The following is a 23,796-nucleotide window of genomic DNA, read 5'->3' as shown; positions in this document are numbered from 1 at the left end:
TACATGATTTCATCTGATTTAAGGTGCTTGAACATTAGCGGGGAAATCCTAGAGTGACAGGTCTCTGAGAGGACGTCATTATAGTCTGTGTGGATTGAGTTACTATACTGCTGAAATGGGTTTTGTTCATTTTCCATCATCAAGTTGGGAAAAAATCCTCATTTGGGTATAGAAATGGAGAATGTGGAAGTAATATCATGTAAGAAGACAGAAACCATTCTACGTGCACTATATTGTAAAGTAGCACAAGTTGTGTGGTCTGAGCTGTGCATTATTCATAGATGAATTTCAAAGGCAGTACTGTGTTGTATTACGCAGTTGTGACCCAAAAGACCCTTTTGCAAACGAAAAGCAAGCACACAGTAAATATAATTCCTCTTCGTCTTCCTCTGAGGACAACTGATGGATACACAACTATTACAAAGGGTGAAAATATTCACTGATGCTCAAGAAGGAAACACAATGCATTAAGAGCTGGGGGTGTAAACTTTTGAACAAGGTGATCATGAGTGATTTTTTTTGTTTGTTTGTTTGCCTTTCAGAAGCTATGGAAGATACTTAAATGTTTCAGAGAAGACAAAATATGTACAATATACCCTGATCATCCTGTTCAAAAAGTATGTGTTTGGCTATTCTTGTGACTGATGAAAACGTGAAAAAAGAGATATGAAGTCACTTTTGATTTCAGATTTGAGACAAATATATTATGATACAATATACTTATTGTCCCCTTATAGGGAATTTTTTCTTGGGCTTAGTGTATGCTCCAAGGACATAAATATATACATAAATAAATAAATTGCATGTGTCTCACATAAACAGTGTCATACAGGAGAGCAGAACCTGTAGACAGGCGTCATATTACACAGCTGAAAGGACACTATTATTGCACAAGTATTCACAATGTAAAATGTGCTGCAGCGCAATTTCCCAAAACAATAACTGTGATATTTGGGAAGAAGCAACAGAAACAGTTTTGCAGAAATGCCTTCCTTCTGTCATATTATCATGAGCAATGATGCCTTAAAGGTGTATTGATTTGGTCATAGTGCGTATCCAATTGAAAAAAATGCTCTTGGGAAATATATTCCAATACATTTCTAAATTATGCTTCTAAAAGGAAAATTGCCCATGTGCAAAACGTGATGCAAAAAGAAAATACCATCTGACCACGAAGGCCTCATTCTGAATAATTTACCAGGTTAATATTCTAGATTTGTGTGTGTGCGTATCAGGTTCAGCATTAGTAACGCACATGAAAAGATCTTTGTAGGAATGTACGTGTTGAAAGAAACACTGCACGTTCTCTCTCTCTTGCAGTGAAGTGTGAGCCTTTACCACGATGTGGAGGAGGAGCCTTCATATGTGAGGGGGAGTGAGGGAGGGAATGCATAGAGAAACGGAGAAGCGGAATTAGAGGAGATGAGGGCTGTTCAAGTACTGTTACATTCTGCAAGCACCACTAGCTTGCCTGGACACCAGAAGCTTCTCAGAATCACAATGAATCTAAATCGTGGATATTCAGTCATTGTTCATCCCATAAACTGGTAAGTAAAAGCAACTGATTTAAATTCTCATACTGTCATCAGATTCTAGGATGTTATGTTGGCTCTCTGGCTTTTACAGTTAGAACAGATTGACATTTTCCATAACATCTCAAGAATGATGTTTAATATGTATGTATGTATGTATATTTCTATGATGACCTTGGATAACTTATCTTTATTTATGTAAATATATCTTTAGTCTGCAAAATGCATTTATATCATGCATATTTTACATGTAATGCATCTGTTACGTTGTTTCTTTCTTTAATGTGTCTGTATACTCTATTTAGTATGCTTTATTTAGAATATTTATACATGCTGCATTTTGCATGCTTCCTTTACAACATTTTCCAATATATTTTGATGTTATTTTTATGTCTTTGTTAGAATTAGTCTCTTTTGAAATCGTAGTTCTGAGATGCTTTTATTTGGATCAAGAGTTCATGAAAGTTTGACTTAATTTTAAATGGCAAATGAGTTTGAAAGGGGGTTAGAGAGACATGTGGTGCTGTGTGAGGAGGTTCGGTGTGCCATTTGTCAAGTGACCAAACGGATGCACTCCGTGACTGTAACCAAAGGGATCAGTTTAACAGCCCTGCTTCTTGAAGGACACTTCATGTTATATTCGCTGGCAGCTAGTTAGCTGGCTTCACATGAAGGACAGTCAAGTGTGTTTACAAAGGGAATTGCTCAGAGAAGCCAAAACAAAGAAAGATATGCCAAAAGCCAGAAAAGCGAAAACATTTGTCCTGCCAGCGCCGACTTAAGTGGTGTCTCTGTCTCAAAGCTTTAACACATATACTGGTGTAGTATCAACCTAATCCCCGAAATTGATTCTACAAAAGAGTTTGTACAGTCTGATCAATAATGCTGTAGCATAATTCACTGATTCAGAGCTGATATGCTTCAGAGCCTTTAAAAAGCCTTTAAAAAGCATTGGCAGTTTTCAAGTCATTTCTGAAAACACCTCTATGTTAAGAGAGTAAGATGACAAAAGAGAGGCTTTTAAAGCTACTGTTTAGAAATAATTGATTGCTTCTGAGATTACTTCACCTCAAAAGAAAAATGCTGGGTTATTTTTTTTAACCCAATCGTTGGGTTGAGCCTTCTGGGTCACATGCTATGTTATTTTTTCCAGTGTTGGGTGGTTTTTGTGTTACCCAGCTGTTGGGTTAGTGGCTGGGTCAATCACACTGACCGCTGAAACTATATTTCTGTGTGTGATTTTTAATTTCCAACCTATTTTTGGTTCATTTTAAGCCATCAATAGTAATTTTTAAATAATAGTTGAGGTAAATAAACGACCCACCATGTTGGGTCAAACATTTAACCCAACCAGCTGGGCTAAAACAACCCAGCACTGGGTTGCCAAAACAACACAAAATGGGTTGTTTTAACCCAGCATTTTTTTTAGATTGCTATAGTTAATACACATCAACAAACCACTGTAATTTGTTTAAAGGAAACCCATCTGTTGAAATGTCTTTCTTTTTTTTCTCCTCTTTCTCTCCTCTCCTTCTGTCCCTTTCCGATTTCCTCTTTACTCTCAATTACCTATAAAGTATTTGCAGAAGCAAGAAAATAACTGTGATGAATGTGTCGAGGAGAGCTTTACCTCTCAGAATAAACAGCTTCCTATTCATTTACCACTATAAAGGTCTTGCTAAATAATGAGTCACGCTCTGTTGCTGCTAGAGAAAAAAAAATCTCAGCAATATCATCTGATCGTGCAGTTTACGTTGTTTCATCAAACAAAACAATCAGTAAGTGTAATGAAATTGTTTTAGAAGAGTGACAGAAGATCAGCATTTTAATTATATCATGATGAATCCCCGACAGCCAATTATAGCCTAATAGGACATGTCCACATTTCTGCATGAAGAGGATTAGTCACCTATATTCTGCATACTCCTTTTTTTATTGTCACCTGGATATATCACACTTTTAGCATGCACTTTGTCAGCCTATTAGGGAGCACAGCTCTACATTTGCTAGCCCAATTGCCTGAAAGCTCTTGCTTGTCCTCACTTAACAAATGCTCTTTGAAAAGCCTTTGCCATTTCAGATTTGCATTATTTATCTAGATGTCACCTATTGCATTTTTTACATATTAAATATCATGTTTAAAGAATTTATATAATTATATAATTTATATTTTATTAAATATTTTTATTAATTTAATTGTAATTATTAAAACAATTTCTTCATCACTATTATTGGTTTGTAATATTGGTGTTTTAGTAGAATATCTAAATATCCTTAAAACAAGAACAACTTACTTGAGAAGCAAAATTGAATATATTAGGAATATATCTGGAATTAGGATTTTCTTCACCCCAATTTTTTCTTATCCCATGTCAATTTTTTTTCAGGATTTAAATCTACCAAAACATTATAAATAAAATGAATGAAAACAAGTCTTATTTCACATAATTTTGCTTCTCAAATAAATGTATCCTGTTTTTGCAGTGTAATCTGATTCGGCATGTAAATCACATGTAAACAGAAATTAACTAGTTTGAAATGGAAATAATCTCCATTAAAAGTAAAATCAATCAAAAACATATTTATGGTGCTATAAAAATATTATTTACTGGGAAGATGTTTCCATTCCTTGATAACAATATAATATTCAATCTGTGTGCTTGTTAATGTAAAATATAAAAAGTGAGGTCTTTTTTTTCTTCCTATAGCCTGATCAATATTTGAAGTGGAGAAATCGATGCTGACTGTTTCTGAGCAACACCTACTGGGACACACTGTGAAATTAACTGCTGGTAGGCAATTGCATTCCTTCTCATTTGGTAGGTTAAACCAACAACAAAATGCTAATATAATCCAATGTATGGCACTCTATTCAGTCCATAATATCATGACACATTGATTCATCTATATTTTTATCCCCAAACAACTCTCCTCTAAGATCCCTGATGAATACAAAGTAAATTTGTCTATTTTCATTTTGATTAGTTCTCAACCATATGGAGACATGCTCTGATGTCAAGACAGCTTGTTTTTTTTTTGCCCTTGGAGAGGTTATGATAGCCTTCTGAAATTGATTTTAGTCTTGACTCCATCTCATTCTTCAATCCTCTTTGTACTTGCACCAGCTTTCATGATCTTTTGTAATCACAATGTACTTTTTTCATGTTCATCTTGAGTCTGATCCTCCTGATATTTGTTCTCAGTGCCGGTCTAGCTATATGGCTTTTCATAAGAGCTTTTATATCTCATCATGCTGCGATTCAGATTCGGATTCAGAATCTGTAACAATGCACTTTACATCAAATCCTCACTTTCTTTGTGAGAAGAAAGTCCCTAGTGACTCTAAGCACAAACTACACCAGTGTCTCATCATTTATGGCCTTTTGCAGGGCCCTGGAACTTCACATCTTAAAATGTCAGATCACGAGGACCTGAATAAAGCCATGGGACACTGGAACGCCTCCGAGAGCTACCAGCTCAACCCAGCCAGTGTCATTGTGTCTGTGGTCTTCTCGCTCATCTTCCTCCTAGGGACCATTGGGAATAGTCTGGTACTGGCTGTGCTCCTCAGAAGTGGGCAGGTTGGGTACAACACCACCAATCTGTTCATCCTCAACCTCAGCGTAGCAGATTTCTTCTTCATCATCTTCTGTGTGCCTTTCCAAGCAACCATCTACTCCCTGGAGGGTTGGGTTTTCGGGTCCTTCATGTGCAAGGTGGTTCACTTCTTCATCAACCTCACCATGTATGCTAGCAGTTTCACCCTGGCCGCGGTGTCTGTGGATAGGTGGGTTTCTTCAGCTATAGGATTTTTTTTTTTTTAGAAAAACCCTCTTAAAACACTTTTCACACTATCACTGGTTTATTAACTCTAGTTAATATCATGTCCATGTGTACAGTGTATATATGCATACATCACTGGAAAAATTGTCATTGTTTTAATTTCAGTGATGTTTTGATGGAATTTGAATTTGTATGTATGTATTTATTTATTTATTTCATTATTTTATTTAATTTTTTCAATTTTTTTACATAAAACAGCCAATTCCTTTGTCTCGTAAAGTTTAATTTCATAGCTAACATTTTATGAATCCTAATAAACACAATAAAAGGGGTCCTATTATGTTTTTCACTTTTTGAATTTTAGTCAGTGTGCAGTGTGTATGTTTTGCACTTTGTGCATAATTTGAAAAATAGTTTGGAAATGACACAATAATATTCTGTTCTCAGGTGATATTTACCTTTATTTATTTGTTTGTTTTTGTCACATCTCATATTTCATCTTCACTGTTTTCAGATTTGATAAACAAGTACACTAACTTCTGAAAAAAGTGCAAAATGTATTAGGTGCAAAATTTCCCAGTGCAGATAATGTGACACCTATGGGAGAATAATTAAAATTTTCACACAATAGACATAGAAATGGTTTACCTTCATTTCATTCTTTGTTCAGAATATGATTTTGAACACATAATCAATCATATTTTTATGCATGATTTTCAAAGTATAAAATGATAAGACGATCTCAGACAAGGGTAAAACACTAAAATGTATATATAAAAGGAATATAAAAGTAGCACAAGCAAATGAAGAATGGTTTAATGTGATATTCATATAACAATCAGAAGTAAATTAAAATCTATTAGTTCTAATAAATGTTGTCAACCCTTGGGACATAAAAGTTAAAGATCTTTAAAGACAACCAGGGCATGCTGATTATAATATTAATCCTATCAAGTAAACTTAACTCTAGGCATAATAACATCATGAAATGGATCGCCTGAACACAAGGAAGTCTTGCAAATTGCATTGGCAAAGGTTGGTGTTTAACTGCAAAAATGTCAGTGGACTTATTGCCAAAGACCCACTTCACTAATAAAACAACTCCAAAAACCTGCAGCCCACTATTCCTGTCTTCACAACGAAACAGTGAAAAAAGAAGCTTTAGTATCACCCACCCGTATCCACTTACTGGTATGTTAGCTAAAATTATGTAACATTAAGGTCGAACTAAAGCACCAGTGACGAGTGGGACTTCAGAGCTGACCCGGAGACAGCTGAATGGGAGAGCCAGCCAGCCTTTTTGCTGAAATAATGGCATAAATGTAACAAGGCCACCTATATGCGCCAGTATAATATGTTACTCTCAGCCTGAGCAACAGACCCACTGCCCTCCATCCACCCTGAAAGTGTTTACCTTTCGAAAAAAACATGTTAATTTGACAGTTTCCTGCTCTGTGAAAAATGGTCCAGGGCTCAGCGGAGGCTGAGAACCCCCATTGGCAATTACCTCACCTTTAGGTAGAAAACAACTTGTGCACTGAAACACACTGGCTATATTGATCATATGGCGTTTCGGGTCAAACTCAATTTCAGAAAGCACCACTCAGCTTCTGATGAACATTTCCTGTGGTTCTTTTTATACATGACTAAAGATTACTATATATGATTATACTGTGACAATTTTTCACAGCTCCATTTGATCGGTGGGTTTCTTCTTTTGCAGGTATCTGGCAATCCGTTACCCTCTGCGCTCCAGAGAATTGAGAACGCCGTGTAATGCCGTAGTTGCGATGGTGGTCATCTGGGGCCTGTCGCTTGTTTTCGCCGGGCCTTATTTGAGTTACTACGACCTCATTGATTTCGAAAACAGCAATGTGTGCGTGCCAGGGTGGGAAGAGCATAACCGGAAGGTTCTGGACACCTGCACCTTTGTTTTTGGCTATGTTATTCCTGTGCTCATCGTGAGCTTGTCCTACACACGCACCATCAAGTACCTGTGGACCGCGGTGGATCCTCTCGATGGGATGTCGGAGTCGAAGCGAGCCAAGCGCAAGGTCACCAAGATGATCATCATAGTCACAGTGCTCTTTTGCATCTGCTGGCTACCGTACCACGTGGTCATTTTGTGCTACCTTTATGGAGATTTTCCCTTCAATCAGACCACCTACGCCTTCAGGCTGCTGTCCCACTGTATGGCCTACGCCAACTCTTGCCTCAACCCTATCGTTTACGCCCTGGTGTCCAAACACTTTCGCAAGGGCTTCAAGAAGGTCTTCAGCTGCATCCTCAGCAAAAAGGGACGAAATAAGGTGCACGTGGTCCATGTGGCCAACACTGTCCCTGGCTTCGAAGCAGGATCCACTGAAGTATCTCAAATGAACGAAGAGAACGCCAGACAGAACGAGAACGAAATGGTCAACCGCCCACTCGCAGAGCCGCAGGACACCACTATGACTATAACGTTACCCTTCCAGAATCAGCCATGAAAATAAAGCACACGGCTAATGCTACCTTACAGAAGCCTTATTAAAAAACTCAAACAGAGCCGGAGGATTTCAGCAGCTTTGATCGACATCACCACAGTTTTGCATTGACTGTGAGCACAGAGGAGTCTGTTGTTATTTAAGATTCAAATCGCTGAGCAAATTGAAAACGTACATTCAATTTGGCTCTCGTACATGCATCTTTGTGTTATGCTTAGTTGTTTTGGTTCCAATGCTAAACTGTGTCTTATTTACGACCTCCTCTTTCTTTTTTCAGCAGCACTGTCTGTTTGTTTTCTATTGATGTGTTACCCTCTGAGCATGTTTCAATTTAATGCTGTGATGACTATTCTCCTGTGAAAATTTGTTACCAATTATTGTGCATAACACGCTTTAATATCTGAAGAGCCCTTTGTCTTTATGTGAGCAAAGCTGTGATTTCCTACTGTGCTTGAAGCTTTGAAGAGGACTCTTTGATTATGCTCCTCAGCTTCGCTTAACAAGTTCTTTAAAAAAAATATGCTTACGTTAAGTACTGTATGTTCTTGCTTTTACTTCCATTTCTAAGCTCTGATATTCCCTGCTGTTTTAGAAAGTCTTGAAATTATTTAAATGGTGAGTTTTATATCAATTACTACATTGCAAAAGCCCTAAAAACAGGGTTATACAGAAAATATCAGATTGCAGACAACCAACAGTTTGCTACATATGGTTCTTGTGCTGTCTTAAAGGAATATATTGGATTCAGTACAAGTTAAGCTCAATCAATAGCAATGGTGATATAACGTTAATAAAAAAATGTTGAACTATGCCTCCTTTTCTTAAAAAAAGATCAAAAATCTGGGTTACAGTGAGGCGCCTATACAGTTGAAGTAAATGGAGCCAATAATGGGGACATATATATTAAAATAAATGTCAATAGTACAGCCACAAGACATTTTCAATATGATTTTAGTTTAGAGGAAATGCTTACTAACCTTTTCTGTGTAAAGTTATATCCATTTTTACAACATGACATCTAAAACCCTAAAACAACCGTAAAATGAGAGCAAAAATGAACTGTAAAAAGGTGAGAACAACTTTACAGTTCAAATAACACAGACGTTTTAACAGAATAGTTAATGTAACACTTATATGAAGTTATAAATGTAACATTTGAGCCGTTAAAGCCTCGAAAATTGGCCACATTCACTTCATTTGGAAATGTCTTGCCAAAAGAGAGAGAGAGAAAAGAAAAAGATATGACAAAATTATTTTGTTATAATCAAAACAAACGCTACAGATTAGCCAAACTTGTACAGAACCTGGAATATTTCTTTATCTGTCTTCAGTTCATTCATTATGTATAATGTACTGTAGCTATATACCGAGTGCTATGTTGGAAGTTTTGAATTGGATGTTGACAGTGAATTTCAATAAAAAGTGCACTGATATTCCTCTTGGACCAGCATGATATTTTAATATATGCAAATAAATGACCCCAGTGCATTTAGCAGTAGTCTGAGTAACCTTGAACCGCACCCTTTGGGGGATGTTTCGTACTAGATCAAAACGGTATTTTCTCCTGGAGGCTCAAATAAGAGAGCTGCAGCATTAAGTGAAAATTAAAGTTTAATATCTTCCATTGAAAAACAACTTGAAGCCAAAGGAATGAGGGAAGTACTGACACATGCACCATAAAAGACAATCAGTTGAGATGCAATTCTGAAGTTATTACAACAAGAAAAAACAAGGTGAAAACAAATCATTTAATTTTGTTTCTTAGCTTTCTTTTAGAGGCAATCTTTAAAAACATCCTCCATCTTATTCAAGGCAGACTTTTTAAACTTCATAAATTATAATGTTTCAACACTTGGAGAAGCTAAGTAAGTAAGTAAACATTACAAACCAGCCACTATTTTCTACCAGATGCACTGAGTTTATGTTTATTAATCATGGACATGGGCTATTTATTCGTATTACACCCTTTGCTTTTTGAAAATATAACAGCAAAACACTGCACATAAATATGGAACAAACCAGTCATGAAAATTTAAAAAGCTTCAATATTACAATATGCACTCATCAGTAACGCAACATTAAGAAAATGAAGCCTCAATTGGCTTGTTCTGCATATTAGTCGTTGATGGCTAATTCGAAAGCTTCCGTGCACAATTAAGTATCCGCTGCCATTTCTGCATATTTACAGCAGTTAGTTCATCCAAGGATATTTATTGAAGCTCTCAGTGGTATTACAGATCATTCATAATTTCTGCTAAGCCACAGAATTAAAGGGGTCATATGACGTTGCTAAAAAGAACATTGGCAAATTCTTTAAATATAAAAAACTTACTTACAGGCTGTGAGTCACAAGCGTCAGACTGTCCTTGCAAAGTTGGAACTGCCCCACTTTTTAGAAACAACCTTTACCAAACAAAGTAGTTTCACTTTCACAACGAAACACACGGCGGGCTAGAGTGAGCGGCGGCCGGCGGCCTAGAGTGAGGAACGGCCAGCGGGCTAGAGTGAGCAGCGGCCTGTGGGCTTGAGAACGGCGCGGCCGGCGGGCTTGTGACAACCACATGTGACGACCCCGGGCTGGACTCGTGACGTAGGTATGTGGGGGCGTGTTAGAACGAGCCGTTTTAGGTAGGTGTGGCTGACTCTTAACTTTTATAAAGAATATCTCTTTGGATTTGAGACTTTAGTCTTTGCAACTTTACAGATCATCTTTATGCACCAAGAGCTTGTAACACTCCAAAGAGAAAGGAAAAATTGAAATCGCATCATATGACCCCTTTAAGAAAACATTTCCTAACGTTTGACGTGATCTGAGCATATGAACGTCAATGTCAAACATTTTTCTTTGATCTCACAGAAAATAAATAATTTTCATCTTCACTCAGAAATGGATTTTTGCCAGTTACGAGATCACGAGGAGCTCAATACAGCAACCTGTTAGTTTCGGTATATTCCTCTTAGCACTCCACTGCTGACTGAGAAAACACCAATAATCATACACTCTCCAATATGTTAGCATATTTAATCAGTCTACTTCATGTCGTGACATGATTTGTGCTGGGTCTATATCAAAAATAGACCTTTTTCTGAAGTGTACATTGAAAGGAACACTTAACCTTTAGTAACCATTTTAAGGCGAGACACTGCAGGTGAATAAGGTAAAAATATTAACTAATAGTTATCACCTTACTTACCCAGTTGTTTGATTACACTGATAATTGCAAACATTTTTTGTATTACAAGTTTTCTAAAATCTTATGTTTAAATATGCAAATGAGGCATTATTTAAAGGTGCAATAGGTGATTGTCTTCAGAAACATATTTTGTTATGCTGGTTTAAAGTCTCTTCACATCCCGATAGCAATCATTAAGTTAAGTGGTCTAAATGTATTTGTCTGTATTTATATATTCTGTGGAAGGCGTATGATCAAGAAATGTTCGTCCAATCAATCGGTCCGAGCGTTTTAATATGTTTTCCTACCTGCCTGTCAACGTATGTATTAGCATACCTCTGCGCACCCTGTTCGCGCAGACAGGATACGTCATCAGCGCGTTCACGCATGCTGTGCAGACAGAGTGAGAATGGCAGACAAACATCAACAACCCGATCTTCCTTCCTGGTATTGTAGTACTTTTAAAGTTTTCTCACCGGTGAATGACACATGATGTAGCCCAGCGGTTAATCCAGTCCTCGCGCCAGCTCGTTAGAAGTGAGCTACGTGCATGAACTGTGTTCCGATCAATAAGATCCCTACACCGTGTTCATTGCTCCCCACTCCCTGAGCGGGGGAAATCCATTGACGTTTACTTCACTTCGGAACATGGGCTTTGGACGGCGATTGCAGTGAGGGTGGGACGTTCGCTTTCAGCGCTATCAGGCTAAAGTTAGCATTTTCCAAGATCTCCTACTGCACCTTTAATGAAATATGCGCTAATTTGCATAAATTTCTAGTACACAAATCTGAACACTGGATGAAGTCAGTTTCAAAATTCTTGTTTAATTTTTTTTGACATATTAGAGTCAAATGTTTTTACAGAGGGAATTTTGGGTATCTCTTTTTGTCACTCCATAATTCAAAAAAATCTTTGAACAGCCAGAAAACAATATATTTTCAAAATTTTGGGGGGAATAAAATGTTGTATACAATACAATCAAGCAAATCATATATGAACAAATCCCTCTGTAAAAATCTTCAGAATATAGACAGGAATAAAAATGTAAAGTTTGGTGTGTGTAAGTGCTACTGAAGTGGAGATTTATGGCTCAGTGTAGGAGAAAAAACTCACTTTGAGAAAACGGCCTTTAAAAATATGTATTGTAATTGAAATCTATTGACACAAATAGATAAAGTGCTATAAAATAAGCACTTAACAGTGTCTTTTGGATGTTTTGTTTCCACTAGTCTTTATCAACACTTTATGAAAAGCCAAAAAGCCCAAAATCTCAAAATTGACAGGTGCATGAAAAAATAGTGTTTTTGCCTGCAGTGTCTCCCCTTAATATTTCTCCCTAGATACTGAACAGTCTCAAAAAGTATCCAAACACTTCAGTGTTCCTCATAACTTAAGAACATCTGCTGTAAATTTCAGTTTCATTGATTGCGGCTTATTTAACAGTGACATAACAAAAAAACAACAACAAAAAAACGGTTGGATGTAAACACACAAACTTCATAATAACACTTATTTTGGTCTATTAACAGCAAATGAACAGGAGATCCAGCAGGAAATTGAGGGAGATACAGTTGTTTGTGTACTGTACAGCAGTGACTTGTGGAATTATGCTGTAGACTTTGATAATTGAGATGGTTCATGAACTTTAGATTGGGTAGATGCCAGATTTAATCAAATGTGATGTGAATGAAAATGAGGCTCTGAGGGATGGTCTGTTCAATTGATTGTACTGTACAGTGCTAATATCTTATAAACAATTAGTTCTGATCCTCATATTTGATTGGCTGAAAGAAGTCAAGAGTGCTGATATACAGTCCAATAACACTAGTAATTTTCACTGTCAGTCTGTGCATTAGCGGTGGGGATTTTTCAGTGAATCTTTCTGCATGTTACATGGCTACTCCAGTAGATGGCAACAAGTTTATGAGTGACTGAGCAACTTTATGAGTGAACCATTTGAACCATTAATTCAAATACACTGATTCATACAGTGACTGTTATAATAAGTGAGTCCTTGTATCATTCGCTTAACTGATTTGTTCAAAAGCACAGATTAATTCGAAATAACTATGACTCAGTCATGGAATCATTCACACAACCGATTCATTTAAAAACACAGATTCATTTAGAAACAAATTAACTATGAGTCAGTCAAGGAATCCTTCATTCAACAAATTTGTAAAAAAAAAAACAGATTCATTCAGAAACAAAATAACTATGAGTCAGTCATGAAGTCATTCACTCGAACGATTTATTTAAAAACAAAGATTCTTTTGGAATGAAATAACTATGAGTCAATCATGGAATCATTCACTCAACAGATTCATTTACAAATGCAGATTCATTTAGGAACGAAACACAGCTACTTTGTGATGTTTGGTTTTTATTCCACTTTGACATTGTTTGGAATTTCCATTGTCGCAGAAAAAAAAACAGACTAATTAACTGGCAGTATTGCATCTAATATGTAAATTCCTCTATATCAAATTATTGTTGATCGAACTGCTGTGTGAAGCAAAACTCAAAATCGTGCAGCTCTGTCTGTCCCTCACAGCCTCTTTTCACTCACATCAAATTAAACATGACGTCAAACCTCACTATGGTCCATCGTTCTCCAGTCGTGTGATCAAGAAACCACTGAGGTCATTTGCATATTTGGCTCAAGGGACACTTAGTTGAGATTCTTAATTAGACAGCCAAGCCTGACATAGCTTCTTCATTCAAGTGTAATTATTTGCTGAAGACAATAGCAATAGCAAGATTTCAGGGCCATAAACAGCGGCTCAAGTAGCACAAGTAAGAGTCAGTTATGAATGATTTTAACTTATATAAAGCAATTTTGTGGGTTGTGGGTGCATATGGACGTGTGGGTGTTAAGAGAGTAAATTACCTTGTGCTCTTCCTGCCACTCTGAAATCAATAACAAAAGCTCAGCTGACTCTTTCTGGAGACCATAATCCATCACATCATAGCATATGCAATAAACATGTTGTCCAGGAACACCCAATAAAATATGTGCTTTAGGGGACTGCTTCTGTTAGGGCCACTTCTATGGATCTGATTATAATGAAAAGGAGCTGAATATCTGGCTATTTTGCCCATCTTCAGGTGCTTAATGACATTTCCTGAAATAGATGGATAATAACTACTGTGGAAGATTGCTATTTGTATCTAGGGACAGGGTGACCGAGCTAGGATCTCATTTAGAAAACTCTTAAATCCAGAAAATGAAGAGATTTTTCATCCTCCATCATACAGATCCAACCCTACATAATGATACCACTTTCAATATGTAATCGTTTTAATATTGTTCCTCTAATTTGCACCTCTTGATACATGATTAAATAAAACCCGCTCTATACTGCATCTGAAATCACCTCTTTTCTTTCACTCTTTATAATGTAGCTGAAAGGAGAGCTGGAGGATGGCGTGAGTTCACAGCAGGTCACAGGTTTTATCTACAGTGCTTTTATTCAAGTGTTTCAACATTTCTCCTTATTTGGTCATTTAACGTGATGGACTATTTAACTGACTAGCACTTATGTAATAAATATCACATGTGCTTTATTGCTGGTGGGTCAATTTATGTATTTCTCTAATTAAAATGCCATTATCTGTTCTCTGCTATATATATCAGTTTTTATTTTTGGAGAATGGAGGAAGATTCCTGTGAAATTACAGTTTATCAATGGTTGGTTGTTAATAAACTTCAATCAAAGTCCTACGAGCCATTCAAAGCCTCCGCATGTCATCAATTGCATGCGGGTGTAAAATGTCAGACTCTTATCAAAAGCACCCCAAAATGCCAGAACGCTTTCTTCTGATCCAGATCCAGACTAGAGTCTGCTAAAGTGTGCCGTGACAAAGTAGCGCAGCTTCTGGCATCATCTGTTGCTCTATCAGCGGCTGTCAGGCATACTATACTACCCATTCCTACTCTCTAATGAAGCATAGCCCGTGGGAGCATGGCAGGGCTTTTGTCACAGATTCAAGGCAGCAGAATGTGCCTCAACAATCAGACAATCGATTCAGCACCGTGGGTGTGCATAAGTGATAAAGAGTCTATTGAAATATAACCCACTTTAAGTAATGTATTTTCTGAGTTCAGCTGTACAGAAGATGTGATTTTGCTGGTGAAGGAGCCTGCTGATTATTAATAGGGCTGACAATACAATCAAACATAATAAATTGAAATCTTTTTTGTTACTGATTGCAATTATATATTAATATCTGCTAAGAAAACTCAAAATAATCCAAAGATTTGGTGTTTGATGTATTTCCATAAATCACAAGATTATCAGTGGCCTACAGTCTACAGCAACCCAATTCGCAACCCACTTCTACAAACTTTCTTCATTTGACTAATCTGGCTCTGACTGTGGTTTTTTGGATGGCTTTGTAACCTTTTCCATAATGGCAACAACTTTTTTTGTGAAGGTCTTCAGAAATTTCCTTCCTTTTTTATCACAGTGCTATTAATTTAAGTTCACTCTAAAAGTGCATTCGGCATTCGTGCCATATCGAAATTGGCATGAGATTGCAAGACTACGACCGCTCGCAGAATTTGCCATTACAATTTGTAAACTCTGAATTTTCTGAGAGCTCTGACTTGTACCACCGTCAGGTAGAAACACTCAAAATGCCAGCAGCTTTAGCAGTAAAATGAAGTCAAGCCATTATCTTATAATATTTCTGTTTAATAAATACTATAATTGAATACTGTTTATGTCTTTATAATCTGAGAATAATCTGAAAATAAAGGAAAGGCATACAATACAATTTATTGTAGATATCACAGAGTTGAATAATTTTAGTATGCCCAAACATGTAAATGCCGTCATCATTTACTCACCCTCATGACTTGAGACTTTTTTTTTTCCTGTGGAGCAATATTGGAAGAATGTTAGTAAGTAAATAGTTTCAGTTCTCATTGACTTCCATTATATTTTTGACCATACAAAGGAAGTCAATGGGAAGCAAAACTATTTGGTTACCAACATCCTTCAAAATACCTTCTATTATGTTCCACAGAATTGGATGTCATACATTCTTCAAAATATCTTCTATTATGTTCCACAGAATTGGATGTCATCAAGTTTGGATTGGAACAGCACGAGGGTGAGCAAATTGACTAAATGATGACAGAATTAATTTTTTTAGGTGGACTATCCCTTTAATATCCCACTAAATAAATTATAATTTATAATAAAGCATTTGCATAACGATTGTTATATTGTTGTTTTGTCTACTGATTACTCAAATTACACAGATTCATTTTGGTGTTAATAGTGTTGCCATAGAAATGCATAATTCCGAGTTTGAAGAAGTGTACAACTTTAGAACGTACCAGGTTGTCGTTTAGTAATTATAGTAATATTATTTAGTAATATTAATAGTAATAGTAAAAATTTGACCACAAAGTTAACAATGTGCACAAGCTCAGAAAATCAGACAGAGTGCAACTTTTTCACAGCACTTTATGTCCTAAAACACAAGGCTAACAGTTTGAAACCGATACGGACTAAATAATTATAAAAATATATGATTCATTCATTCTGAATTACACTGCTAAGCTGAATAAAGAGAATAAAATTTAGACTTTTTCAAAAGCACACTGTGCAGTAATTACATGAACGCATACTGTGCAATCACAAAGTAAAATCTCTGCCATTAAAAGCCAGTCAAAGAATCTTGCATCTCATCAGCGGCAGTCCAACAACTCACTTGTACGAGAAACTAAAAAATAAACATGCCATAATGATTTCACTCCCTCAGGTTTAGGCTATACCTGAATGTAATAATTCTGAAATCACATTTTACGAAATATGACAACATACAGCCTCATCATCTAAGCCAGGCTTTCATATCCAATTTACAACAAAGACTTTGCTATAAAAAGCTGCCTTTTCTCATCAAGCCTCAAACACAAGGTTTCCTTTAATGTCTTCCACAGTAATGTTCCCACTTTTGAGACAGGCTCAACATGATCAAAGCCACATCCTTGCATAAAAGCAATTAGCCAAATGCAGCTGAGAATATACTATTCTCAAAGGGTGCCAATCCACAAGACTCTATAAAAATTTGCAAGGAATGTATGTATCCTTTCCATTTCCTCATGTTTTATTCATCAACAATTTCAACATTTGTTAAAATCACATCTGTGCAAATCTGTCTGAACAGGCAAATTTCTTTTTTAAAGCCTGACTTTGCTCTATAAATGTCCTACTGCATAATCAATGCTGTGAAGAAAGTCCCATCATGTCTGTCTTCATTATTTATTTCAATAATTAAGGACAAGTCTAGTTCTTCAGCTTGATCATGCCCTGTACCACTTTCCACAACCCTTTGAGAGCAAAAGTCAGTTCAGTCCACCATTTCTTTTCTGCATGCTGATCTACCACATTTATTAATGATATTGTTTGGATCAACAATTTTCACAATCCTCCACCTCTTGAACAAAATTGTGCAGGTCTTAGAGGAAAGCAGATGGCTTAACTCTTCAGTTGCTCATACACTCATTTATCCAATGCTATTCCCGTAATAACATGTTCTGTGATGTAATCAAAATCCACTTCTAAAGGGTTGCTATTTTTGTATTGTTGATGAGCAATCACTTATGGGAGAGTGAGTATTCAAAAACAAACAGTGCACCAAATGGAATTTTAAAAATAATTGTTTTCAAACCAGTTTCCTAAACAAAAACAAATGAATGTGATCATGACTTCATTAACTGCTTCAGCAGTACTTTTGTTCTTTTCTTTTTTCATATTTCATTTTTTTTATATTTCTTGTATTTTTTCTCCACATCATAACTGCAGAAAGCTACAAGAGGAGTTGGAAAATATTCAGAATATTCAAGACTTTTCTTTCTGTCACTAGCTTTTTTCCTTTTTTTCACAAATATTTTTTATTCCTTCCACAACAGCAGGTTTTTGCAAACACACAAAAACAAATTTAAAAATAAATTATCTTTCCTTTATCCTATGCAATTATTTCATATAGAATGCAAGTTATTATCAAACACCACTGCACAGGTTATGCAGCACAAGCTCCAGCAGCAAGACCTGCGACAGAATGTACTGTACTGGAATGAAAATTAGAAATGAATATTAAATATATAAATTGTAAATATTATATGATTTCAATGGAGATGGTGCATTGTAAAAATGTAGAGGAAAAACTCAAGGGTCCATCAAAGTTGAGAACATTCTGACGTAGGTATCCATTGACCATTATGAATGTCAAATAACAGGGTTCAGCTGTGCTCTCGGAAATCCAATTCACTGTATTCCCCCTTGATTAAAAACTGACCCCGCTCTTTCTACATCTTCAAAATGGACCGTAAAACTCTCCATCTGAGCTTTCTCTAGTGTGCAGGTGCCCATAGCATGAGGCTGTGAAATCACTTGCCAACCTTGTGCAAATCTATAACTAAACTCATGTCATTACGAGATTAACTTGTATCTTTCACAGGAAAGTAGCTGAAAGGGCATACTATCAATAAACATTAGTTTACACGAAGCAAACTCCGCCAAAATGAATTATGTTGGTAATGCATAACCATTCATCCATTTAGAAAAATAGCACGACCTCAACAGGATGCTTTAGACAACAGAAATGAATTCAAGATAAACTTTGATCTTTCTTTTGAAGAACAAGCCATAAGTCTACACCTAGAAGATAGTTTACTTCAACTCTACACAAGGTCTGCCTGCAACATGATTCAGTTAAAACCTATATTCAGTATCTGTTTACCATTATGTTGTTGAGGTTTTTAATATATTTAATTCACACAGGGGCATTTTGCACATGTGGTCACATATGACAGACACCTAAACGTATTTACATATTATTTTTCAGTAAAATCAGTATGTAGTTCTACATTGCTAATTACGGTAACACTTTAGTTTAGGGACCAGTTCTCACTATTAACTAGTTGCTTATTAGCATGCATATCACTAGCATATTGGCTGTTGTTTATTAGTACTAATAATAAAGCACATATTAATCGTACCCCATACCTAACAACTAACTAACTATTATTAATGCACAGATTAAGAATAAGTTTGTTGTGAATCATTCCATCCCCACCAAAAGCAAAAAGCTCTGGATGATTAATTTCCAAGGACATCAAACATTTACTCTTGGCTCTGTATCCAAAGAGAAAAGCACGTCTAAGCAAAGGTGCATTGCATACTCATTATGAAATCTTTGCCGCCTTTCTGTGTAGGTGTGAAGGAAAGCCTGTTTCCCAGAGATCTCTTTGAACAGATTAGATGATAAGCAGTAAGATCAGACAAGATTCTCATGGGAAATATATTTCTCTAATTATTTGTGGAAATAATGGAGGATATATTTTGCTCATGCTTTGGACGCCTGCCACTTGACACATTCTGTGCATTTTAAATAATGGACAACACTCCAATTGAATGGAGGCAAATTGGTTTTTGTGCTGTGCCTAAATTAAAAACTATATTTTAAATAAACCTGACTATGCAAATGCACATTTAGAAATAGACTTGTGCAGATTCAGAACAAGGGCATAAAGACATTGAGGTATGTGTATACCTCACTTTTTTCTAGATTTACACCTGTTTCTTCATTTGCAATAATAATAATAATAATTAGCAAGCAAAGTAGTTCTTTTTTTTTTTTTTTTTTTTTTTTTTTAAGACCAGTTGACCACACTCCCTACACTCTGTTTGTTCCTAGCTATCTTAGGAACAGCAAGTCAAAACAAATGGTGTACTTTAGCTTGGATGGTTTAATTAAGGGGACACACAGGCTGACACAGAGCAGAATGAGCAGTTCAATGCTGAGGGCTCTAGATTGATTATCTCACCATACAGAGCTGCTGAGAATATTGGAGAACTGCTAAATAAATAATCCACAACAATAATGCAGCACCACCGATATAACATTCTTCCCCCTACCTGGTAATGAAACTTGGGCTAAAACACTTTCAGTTTGATTTTTTAATGCAGTCTCATTTGTCGAAAAATGTAATAATGTATCCATGCTTTTTAAATGTAATATTTTCTTTAATCCGTTAACTCCAGACTATTGACTAAATTCTTCACTTTGTGCATAATCATCATCTATGCACAACTAGTTGTTGTGGACAAATTAATAAAGAATAGCATTGACAGCAGCAATCATGCCCTATACATGTTTAAAGTTTATGGCCGCCCAACCCGGAAACTCGAGTATCAAAATTATCTCTGAGTTTCCCAGTAGTAAGTACTTCCATTGTACGATACAATAGCTACAACCGCCGTTCACATCCAGTTTCCGATTAGGAAATTTACGATAATTCCGATTGAGGCACCGTTCTGATTAAACAGATTATTTAGTGAATATTGGACCATGAGGCACAGAGTGTAACCAATAAACAGAAAAAGGTACGAATTTATAAATATTAATATTAATCAAATAAATGAGAGAGTGCCAACAGATTAATATATTTATATTAATAAAAAAAGAGCACTTTGTGACACAACCTTCTTTTAAGCATAACTTCACACACTGCTAAAGCTATAAGCATAAAGCAGATTTAACTGTAAAAATAGGTGTCACAGGGTGTCAAAGAGTAACACCTATAGTACTTCATTAAATACGCATCCAGAGACTTGCAAAAGTTTCTTCAAATTACATGGGCTTCCAACTCAGTTTTGCCCATTGATGTGAGAGTTTGATTTGAGTAGGCTTGAGCCACTCATGAGAGCTCTCACTGCACTCCATGGTCGAGGACAGGACTGTCATCTGCTCTCTAGATGCCATCTTTAATGCATCAGCTCTTCAACATAACAGAACAACTATTTTACAGATTAACACACTTCATGAAGTGCCTTTTAAAATAGTCAGTCACCCAAATGTCATTTTGTGGAACTGCTGTATTCACGTCCGTCTGCTCAAAATCTGCACCTTCATGAAAGTTAAAACACAAGATGGTGGTAGTTTGAAGGAGAATTCAGAAATAAAATAAGAAAACCTTGTGCTGCGAGTGATGCTTGTTCACTTAAAAATGAATAGATGTAGCAATTGTGGTTAATAGCACTACAAGAGAAATGATAGTTATGCTCAGGCTTTTGATTGAATTTTTATTCTGCCTTCTCAGGAATGTCCAATACTAGTTAGAAACTGTAGCATCTTAAGAGTAGAATTGATTTTGTGAATTTTTAAAATGATTTTTCAAAAGTGCCAAGCTAGATACTGTCTTTACTAAGTTATATATTTTTTTCAAATGTACAGTATATTTTTATAAAGACTTTTCAGTTATCAAACTGTGAGGTGCTGTATATTTATATAGGAACCTATATGTTGCAAAGATTAATTTAGAAACATTTGGTGATGGTTTGTTTCTTTGTTTGTCTCTCATTTTGCAGTTTCTTCAAATGACCTCAAATTAGCATAGGAGAATGAAATTGGATTGAGCATCTGCAATGAGATTTGGGATGAGGGACTGAAACGAATTCATACTTGCTCTATTAATGCTAGATTACAATTTATACAGTTTAAAGTGTTGCACACTATTCCAAAACTAAACTCAATAAAATGTACCCTTCAGTTTCTCCGTTATGCGATAAGTACAAGAGCTCAGATGGCACTCATGCTCATACTTTTTGGTTTTGCCCTAAGATTTCCGAGTTTTGGAAGAATATCTTTCAGTGGTACTGTTTTTGGAGAAGATATCAGTCCAGATATTGAGTTAGCTTTACTTGGCTGTTCTGACCCTACATTAGCAGTAACACGTTCTCAGCAATTGTCTCTTATGTTTGGTTTGGTGGTAGCTAAAAGGGTGATTTTGATGGATTGCACGTCCACTTTACCACCTAGTTTCAATAAATGGTTGGCTGAAATGGTTTCTGCCCTCAAGCTCAAAAAGATTAGTTTTTCTAAGATCGATGCTTCTAAAAAAATTGATAAAATCTGGGGCTCCTTCCTTAAGAGTTGAAATTTGTTTTTCACTTCATTTTAGACATAGATTTGTTTTATGTTTGTATTAAAACTGTTATAAATAAAATATTTAAAAAGTTTCCACTCCGGAGCTTGTCCAGGAGGGAAATACATCATGTTTTAGCTATAATAAATGTTATCCCATTTCTAAACACATAAATAATAATAATAATAATAATAAAAAAGATTAATTTAGATCCTTTCAAAAGATTACATTTAATTAGGCCTTTGACACAAAGGCACATGGTAGAGACTTTCAGCAAATGTATAGTGAATATAAAACAGATTGTGAAAAAAAACTGTTGTCATTGTCATGCAGTTAATCATCTTTGTCTCAACACATGGGTCTTCTGTAGCTATTATTTGACACTTTGGCTAGCTATTCACACACTGTAGGCATTGTCCTGTCTGTCAGTGACAAGTGGAGTAAAGATTAATCACCCTTTTAGACAAGTATGTAAACATATACATAAAACATATAGGATGTTATTAGATTAATTTTCAAAGTTGTAAACTATGAGAAATAACTTGACCAGTGATGCACAATTGTGAATTACCTTTGAAATTGGTTGATAAAAAAAAATTTCATTTAACTTTTACCAATCCACTAGTTTTTATATAACGGCTTGAGAACCAATCAAAAGTATGCTGGTTATTTATTATTTATTGTTCTTACACCTCTTCAACTCAGCACACTCTTACTCAATTTAGTTTTCCATTTACCTCCCACCAGATGGTATTCAGAAGTAATTCTGAAGCCTTCTAGCCAGCTGTTGAAGCTAAAGATACGTATGATAACATGTTCTTTTACTTCAACCCTTAATTGGAAGCCATTTATCTCACACTCCTTTCATTTTCAAATTAAAGCCTGCAGACCAGGTTTATAACAGTACACCCTACAATCTTCTTTTTTAAATAAATGAACACCTGCATATTAAACTATTTAGTGCCTTCAATCTATAGTGTTCTAAGCTGCTCTCAACACTATATACAGAGAATCAATTGATAGCTTCAAAATAAAGGGATCAAAGCATGTATAAAATCTATTTCTCCTTGATGTTTTGAAACGTAGGCATTTCATGTATTATGTAACAGAATGTAAGTCCTCCCTCCCCTTTCCAAAAAGACCTTCTGTTCAAACTAAACTTCACAAATGGCTTGTTCTGAAATTTTTCGGTAACACTTTAGAATAATGGTCCGTTGTTAACAAGTACCTACGCAGGAAGTAATAGGTAGTACTACATTAACACTTAACTTAATACTATTAACTAATATAGAAGCAAGATTAACTAAGCAGTAAGTAATAGCTAATTTAGGACATAGGTAGTTCCTTATTAGGTATTTGATAATTACTAAAGAAAAATATCCTCATTGAGAACTACTTGCGAACTATGACCAATTAATAAAGAATAACCAATTAATTACTAATCACAACAGTAATGTCTATAAAGTGAACAATTAGCTTCTTTGTGGAAAACCAACCCCCCCGCCCCCACACACACACAAATAATAAATAATATGTAACAGCATAATATAGTTCTATACAAATTATTAAAATATACTGTTAATTTAGTATTGCATTATACCATAAAATGTTTTGTATTGAGCCAATGTCCTATTGGCCAAACACACTTGAACAAGCTAATCAAGGTCCCCAGGATTAAGTTAATAGAAAGATACGGTGAGACTGACCAAAGTTTGAACTAAACTCTGCGGGAAAGTGGATCTCAAGGGCCACAGTCGTGAACACTAGACACGATACCAACACCAAAGAAACATAAATGACACAATACATTACCGGCTTCTTCCTTGTCTTCCTCAATAAGTCGATATGGGGCTTTTCTCTTGCGAACAGTTTTACGCTCTTC

The 23,796-nt window shown here is 35.8% G+C and overlaps 1 protein-coding gene across 1 annotated transcript; it reads left to right on the top strand.

The window, feature by feature from the left end:
* Window positions 1-1,422: 1,422 nt before the first annotated feature.
* On the top strand, window positions 1,423-8,179 carry LOC107674614 (galanin receptor type 2-like). The gene is made up of 4 exons (XM_016468640.1): window positions 1,423-1,547; window positions 4,241-4,324; window positions 4,922-5,319; window positions 7,039-8,179. The coding sequence occupies exons 3-4, from the start codon at window positions 4,946-4,948 to the stop codon at window positions 7,799-7,801; spliced, it is 1,137 nt and encodes a 378-aa protein (XP_016324126.1). The 5' UTR covers window positions 1,423-1,547; window positions 4,241-4,324; window positions 4,922-4,945; the 3' UTR covers window positions 7,802-8,179.
* Window positions 8,180-23,796: the final 15,617 nt, after the last annotated feature.

Source organism: Sinocyclocheilus anshuiensis, unplaced genomic scaffold, assembly GCF_001515605.1.
Source record: "Sinocyclocheilus anshuiensis isolate Anshui unplaced genomic scaffold, SAMN03320099.WGS_v1.1 scaffold152, whole genome shotgun sequence".
NCBI classification, from domain to species: Eukaryota; Metazoa; Chordata; class Actinopteri; order Cypriniformes; family Cyprinidae; genus Sinocyclocheilus; species Sinocyclocheilus anshuiensis.
The sequence above is the reverse complement of the archived record's forward strand: the minus strand, read 5'-3'. Positions and strand labels throughout refer to the sequence as shown.

Bases quoted from the DNA above. Each gene is read 5' to 3' on its own strand.
- LOC107674614 (XM_016468640.1), top strand. From the start codon at position 4,946: ATGTCAGATCACGAGGACCTGAATAAAGCCATGGGACACTGGAACGCC. The intron at 5,320-7,038 runs GTGGGTTTCTTC...CTTCTTTTGCAG, and splicing joins GCCGCGGTGTCTGTGGATAG to GTATCTGGCAATCCGTTACC.